At 35.2% G+C, this 7,079-nt stretch overlaps 1 protein-coding gene across 1 annotated transcript in view; it reads left to right on the top strand.

Moving 5' to 3' along the window:
* Positions 1–3,662: 3,662 nt before the first annotated feature.
* LOC115917189 (methyl-CpG-binding domain protein 2-like) overlaps positions 3,663–7,079 on the top strand; it is a gene marked incomplete at its 5' end in the record, with an annotated part of 37,490 nt that continues 34,073 nt past the window's right edge. The window contains 2 exons of the mRNA XM_030970920.1: positions 3,663–3,704; positions 6,906–7,043. Coding sequence (XP_030826780.1) covers positions 3,663–3,704; positions 6,906–7,043 — 180 coding nt within the window. The remainder of the gene's footprint in view (positions 3,705–6,905; positions 7,044–7,079) is intronic.

Here is a 7,079-nt window from a genome sequence, read left to right as displayed (position 1 = left end):
TCCCCCAAAAACTCCCCAAAATTGACAAAAAATCCCTAAAATTCCCCAAAAACCCCAAAAAAATTCCAAAAAAAATCCCCCAAAAATTCCCCAAAAATCTCCAAAAAATCCCAAAAAATTTTCCCCAAAAATCCCCCAAAAATTCTCCAAAAAATCCCCAAAAAATCCCCAAAAAATCTCAGAAAAATCCATTAAAAATCCCCAAAAATCCCCAAAAATCCCCCAAAAATCCCCAAAAATTCCCAACAAATTTTTTAAAAATCCCCTAAAAATCCCCCAAAAAATCTCAAAAAAAATCCCAAAAAATCTCAAAAAATCCCCAAAAAAATCCCCCTAAAAAATTCCCAAAAAATCCCAAAAAATCCTAAAAATTGTCAAAAAATCCCAAAAATTCCCCAAAAAACCCCAAAAATTCTCCAAAAATCCTCAAAAAATCACAAAAATCCCCAAAATTAAAAATCCCCCCAAAAATTCCCCAAAAATTTCAAAAATTTACAAAAAATTCCCTAAAAATTCCCCAAAAAAAATAAAAATCTCAAAAAATCCCCCAAAAATTCCCCAAAAATCTCAAAAAATTCCTAAAAATTTTCCCCAAAATCACCAAAAAAATTCTCCAAAAAATCCCCAAAAAATCCTCAAAAAATCTCAGAAAAATCCATAAAAATCCCCAAAAATCCCCCAAAAATCCCCAAAAAATTCCCAACAAATTTTTTAAAAATCCCCTAAAAATCCCCCAAAAAATCTCAAAAAAATCCCAAAAAATCTCAAAAAATCCCCAAAAGAATCCCCTAAAAATTAAAAAAAAATCCCAAAAAATCCTTAAAAAATTGTCAAAAAATCCCTAAAAATTCCCCAAAAAACACCCAAAAATTCTCCAAAAATCCTCAAAAAATCTCAGAAAAATCCCTTAAAAATCCCCCAAAAATTCCCCAAAATTGACAAAAAATCCCTAAAAATTCCCCCAAAAATCACCCAAAAATTCTCCAAAAAATCCCCCAAAAAATCCCCCAAAAATCTCAAAAATTCCTAAAAATTTTCCCCCAAATCACCCAAAAATTCTCCAAAAATCCCCCCAAAAAATCCTCAAAAATCCCGAAAAATCCAAAAAATCCCCAAAAACCCCCAAAAAAATCCCCCAAAAATCCCCAAAAAATCCCCAAAATTTTTTAAAATCCCCTAAAATCCCCAAAAACTCAAAAACCCCAAAAATCCCCAAAAATCCCCCCCCAAAATTAAAAAAATCCCAAAAAACCAAAAATTAAAAAATCCTCCCCCAAAAAATCACCCAAAAATTCTCCAAAAAATCCCCAAAAAATTCTCCCAAAATTCCCAAAAAATCCTCAAAAAATCCCCAATAAATCCTCAAAAATCCCCAAAAAATCCCCCAAAAATCCCCCCAAAATTCCCGATAAATTCTGAAAAAATTCTCCTAAAATTCAAAAAAAAGTCGCCCAAAAATGTGGAAAAATCCTCAAAAAATTCTCCAAAAATCCTCAAAAAATCTCAAAAAATTCCTAAAAATCCCCCAAAAATTCCCCAAAAATTGTCCAAAAATCCCCAAAAATCACCCAATAATTCTCCAAAAACCCTCAAAAAATCCAAAAAATCTTCTTAAAAGAATAATTTAAAAGCTGAAAAAAACCCTGAAAAATCCCCAAAAACCTCCACAAAATCCTCAAAAATTCTTTCAAAATTCTCAAAAAAATTCCCCAAAAATGGCCAAAAAATTCCCCGAAAAATCTCATTATTTCCCTCAAAAACGGCCGAAAAACCGCCAAAAATCCCCGGTTTTTTTCCCCAAAAATCACCCAAAATCCCCATTCTGAACCAAAATCTCCAAAAAATCCCCCAAAAATTGAAAAATTCTGGAAAATCACCCCCAATGGGAAAAATTCCCCAAAAGCCCCGCAAAAACTCAGAAAAATTACCCCAAAACAACCTCCCATTTCAACCCAACCCAAAAAACAAAATTTAAAAACAAAAAACCCAACAAAATCCCACCAAAATTGAAAAAATCTTTAATTTTCTTTCTCTATCCAAATTTTCCTTTTCCTCTTTTTTCTATTCCCCAAAATTTCCCCAAAAATCCCCTTTTCTCCCTAAATTTCCCAAAATTTCCCAAATCCCCCAAAAATTTCCTCCAATTTTCCTCTCATTTTCTCATTTTCCCCATTTTTCCCTTTTCCCAAAATTTCCCCAAAATTTCCCCCAAATTTCAAATCCTCAAAATTAATCCCATTTTATTCCAATTTTTCCCCATTTTCTCCCCTATTTTCCCCAAAAATTTCCCAATTTTTCCCCAAAATTTTCCTTAAATTCCCCCAAAAATCCCCAAAATTCCTCAATTTTCCCAAAAATTCCCCTATACTCTCTCTTATTCCCCAAAAATTCCCAAAAATTTTCCCCAAAAAATTGCCCCAATTCCCCCAAAATTTCCCCAAATTCCTCTCATTTTTCTCCAAAAAATCCCCTTTTCCCCAAAAATTTTCCCAAAATCCCCCCTTTTCCTTATTTTATTCCAAAATTTCCCCAATTTTCCCCCAATTATTCCCATTTTTCCTCCAAAAAATCCCCAATTTTCCCCAAATTTTCCCCAAAAATTCCCCAAATTCCCCCAAATTTCCCCAAATTCCTCCCAAAATTTTCCTAAACTATACTTCCCAAATCCCCAAAAATTTTCCCAAAAATTCCCCAAAAATCCCCTAAAATTCCCTATTTTTTCCCCCTTATCCCCATTTTTCCTCAGCTTTTCCTATTTTTCCCAAAATTCCCAATATTCCCCAAAATCCCCAAACAAAACTGCCAAAAACCCCTCAACCCCAACAAGGTGGGCACCAAAAATGAAATTATTTGTTTTTTTCATCTCAGGTATTCCCCCGATTTCCCCAAATTTTCCTATTTTTCCAATTTTTTTCCTTATTTTTCCAATTTTCCCCCAATATTTTTCAATTTTTTCCCTATTTTCCCCAAAAATTTTTCCCCAAAATTTTTGATCCCCCATTTTCTCCCTGATTTTCCCAAAATTTTCCCAATTTTTCCCCAATTTTCCTCCAATTTTCCTCTCATTTTTCTCCAATTTTTCCCCATTTTTTCCCAAATTTTTCTCCAATTTTCACCAATTTCCCCAATTTTTCCCTTTTCCATTTTAATCCCATTATATTCCAATTTTCCCCTTTTTCCCTGATTTTTCCCAAATTTTTCCCAATTTTTCCCCCAAATTTACCCCAATTTTTCCCCCAATTTTCCTCCTATTTTTCCCAATTTTTCCCCATTTTCTCCCTGATTTTTCCCAAATTTTTCCCAATTTTTTCCCAATTTCCCCAATTTTCCCCCAATTTTCCTCTCATTTTTCTCCAACTTTTCCCCATTTTTCCCAATTTTTTCCCAATTTCCCCCCAATTTTCCCCTATTTTATTCCAAATTTTTCCCCAATTTTTCCCCAATTTTCCTCCCATTTTTTCCTCCAATTTTTACCAATTTTCCCCAAATTTTCCCCAATTTTTCCCCATTTCCCCAATTTTCCTCCCAATTTTTCCTAAATTTTTCCCAATTTTCCCCCAATTTTTCCCCAAATTTTCCCAAATTCTCCCCCAATTTTCCCTATTTTTCCCCCATTTTCCCCCCATTTTTCCCCACTTTTCCCCATTTTTGCCCCACTTTTCCCCAAACAGAAACTGCCCAACGACGCCCTCAACCCCAACAAGGTGGGCAACCAAAATTGAAATTGATTTGTGGTTTTCTTCATCTCAGGTATTCCCAGCGTTTCCCCAATTTTTCCTGATTTTTTCCTGATTTTTTCGTCCAATTTTCCCCCAATTTTTTCGCAATTTTTCCCCATTTTTCCCCAATTTTCCCCCAATTTTTCCCCAATTTTCCCCAATTTTTCCCCATTTTTCCCCAATTTTCCCCCAATTTTTTCATGATTTTTCCCCAATTTTTCGCCAATTTTTCCCCATTTTCTCCCTGATTTTCCCCAAATTTTTCCCAATTTTTCCCCAATTTTTCCTTTTTTCCCCCAAATTTCCCCCAATTTTTCCCTGATTTTTCCCAAATTTTCCCCATTTTTTCCCCCAATTTTTCCCAAATTTTCCCCAATTTTCCCCAATTTTCCCCCAATTTTTCCCAATTTTTCCCCAATTTTTCCCTTTTTCCCCCATTTTTCCCAAATTTTTCCCCAATTTTTCCCCAATTTTCCCCAATTTTGCCCCAATTTTCCCCCAATTTTTCCCCAATTTTCCTCTCATTTTTCTCCAATTTTTCCCCATTTTTCCCAATTTTTTCCCAAACAGAACTCTTTCCCCCAACAATTTTCCCCAATTTTATTCCAAATTTTCTTTTTCATTCTCAATTTTTCCCCCAATTTTCCTTTCCCCCATTTTTCCTGTTTTTTCCTATTTTTGTCCAATTTTCCCCCAATTTTTTCGCAATTTTTCCCCATTTTTCCCCAATTTTCCCCCAATTTTTTCGTGATTTTTCCCCAATTTTTCGCCAATTTTTCCCCTTTTTCTCCCTTTTTTCCCAAATTTTTCCCAATTTTTCCCCAATTTTTCCTTAATTTTCCCCCAAATTTCCCCCAATTTTCCTCCAATTTTTCCCAATTTTTCCCCATTTTCCCCCAATTTTTCCCAAATTTTTCCCAATTTTTCCCCCAATTTTTCCCCAATTTTCCCAAACAGAAACTTTCCCAATTTTGTCCCTCAACCCCCCCAAGGTTTTTCACCAAAAGTTTCCTCTGATTTGTCGTTTTTTTCATCTCAGGTTTTCCCAATTTCCCCAATTTTCCCCAATTTTTTCCTGATTTTTTTCTGATTTTTTGTCCCATTTTTCCCCAATTTTTCCTCCCATTTTTTCCCCAATTTTCCCCCCATTTTCCCCCAATTTTTCCCCAATTTTTTCCCCAATTTTCCCCCCAATTTTTCCTAAATTTTTCCCCATTTTTTTTTTTCCCCAAATTTTCCCCAATTTTTCCCCAATTTTCCCCCAATTTTTTTGTGATTTTTCCCCAATTTTTCGCCAATTTTTCCCCATTTTCTCCCTGATTTTTCCCAAATTTTTCCCAAATTTTCCCCAATTTTTCCCCAATTTTCCTCCAATTTTCCTCTCATTTTTCTCCAATTTTCCTCCAATTTTCCCAATTTTTCCCAATTTTTTCGCAATTTTTCCCAATTTTTTCTCCAATTTTTACTAATTTTCCCCCAATTTTGCCCCAATTTTCCTCCAATTTTTCCCCATTTTCTCCCTGATTTTTCCCAAATTTTTCCCAATTTTTCCCCAATTTTTCCTTAATTTTCCCCAAATTTCCCCCAATTTTCCTCCAATTTTTCCCCATTTTCTCCCTGATTTTTCCCAAATTTTTCCCAATTTTTTCCCAATTTTCCCCCAATTTTGCCCCAATTTTCCCCCAATTTTTCCCCAATTTTTCCTCTCATTTTTTTTCAATTTTTCCCCATTTTTCCCAATTTTTTCCCAATTTCCCCCCAATTTTCCCCTATTTTATTCCAAATTTTTCCCCAATTTTTCCCCAATTTTCCTCCCATTTTTTCTCCAATTTTTACCAATTTTCCCCAAATTTTCCCCAATTTTTCCCCATTTTTCCCCCAATTTTTCCCCAATTTTCCTCCAATTTTTCCCATTTTTTCCCCAATTTTCCCCAATTTTTCCCAATTTTCCCCCAATTTTGCCCCAATTTTCTCTGAATTTTTTTCCCAATTTTTCCTCATTTTCCTCCAATTTCCCCCCAATGTTTTCCCAATTTTTCCTAATTTTTCCCCAATTTTCTCCCCAATTTTTCGCGATTTTTTCCCCTTTTTTTTTAAATTTTCTCCAATTTTTCTCTCAATCTTATCCCAACTTTCCCCCATTTTTCCCCAATTTTCCTTCCATTTTCCCCAATTTTTCCACAATTTATTTGCAATTTTTCCCCATTTTTTAGTGAATTTTTCCCCAATTTTTCCTAATTTTCCTCCAATTTTCCCCCAATTCTTACTAATTTTCCCCCAGGTTTTCCCCAATTTTTTCCCAATTTTCCCCCAAATTTCCCCCAGATTTTCCTGAATTTTTTCCCAATTTTCTCTCAATTTCCCCCCAATTTTCCCTCAAGTTTATCCCAATTTTCCCCAATTTTCCCCCAAATTTTCCCAATTTTCCCCCCAATTTCCCCCCATTTTTCTCCAATTTTTACCAATTTCCCCCAGTTTTTCCCCAATTTTTTCCCAATTTTTTCCTCAATTTATCCCAATTTCCCCCCAATTTTTTCCCATTTTCCCCCCAAATTTTCCCCAATTTTCCTGCCAATTTTCCTTAATTTTCCTCCAATTTTCCCCCATTTTTTCCTCCATTTTTTCTCTAATTTTTCCAATTTTTCCCCAATTTTTCTCTCAAATTTCCCCCAATTTTCTCTCAATTTTCTCCCAATTTTCCCCCATTTTATTCCAAATTTTTTTCCCAATTTTCCCCGATTTTATTCCCATTTTATCCCAATTTCCCCCCATTTTTCCTCCATTTTTTCTCTAATTTTTTCCAATTTTCCCTCAATTTTCACCCAATTTTCCCCCATTTTATTCCCAATTTCCCCCCAATTTTCTCTCAATTTTCCCCCAATTTTCCCCATTTTTTTCCAAATTTTTTCCAATTTTCCCCAATTTTTTCCCCAATTTTCCCCCAATTTCCCCCCAATTTTCTCTCAATTTTGTCTCAATTTTTATCCCAATTTTTCCCCCAATTTCTCCCCATTTTATTCCCATTTTTATCCCAATTTTCCCCGATTTCCCCCATTTTTCCCCCATTTTTCCCCATTTTTCCCCCGTTTTTTCCCCCATTTTTTCCCAATCTTCCCCAATTTTTCCCCATCGATTTTCCTCTCATTCCTTAACGGATTCATTAACAAATTTTTAATTATTCCCCAGGGCAAACCCGACCTGAACACCACCCTGCCCATCCGCCAGACGGCGTCGATTTTCAAGCAGCCGGTGACCAAAGTGACAAATCACCCTGGGAACAAAGTCAGGAGTGACCCCCAGAGGCTCAGCGAGCAGCCAAGACAGGTGGGACCAAAAATGGGGCAAAAAATGGGAAAATTG

This window comes from Camarhynchus parvulus, unplaced genomic scaffold, assembly GCF_901933205.1.
Source record: "Camarhynchus parvulus unplaced genomic scaffold, STF_HiC, whole genome shotgun sequence".
In the NCBI taxonomy this organism is placed as follows: Eukaryota; Metazoa; Chordata; class Aves; order Passeriformes; family Thraupidae; genus Camarhynchus; species Camarhynchus parvulus.
Note: the sequence above shows the minus strand (reverse complement) of the source record. Positions and strands in the feature narration are given on the sequence as shown.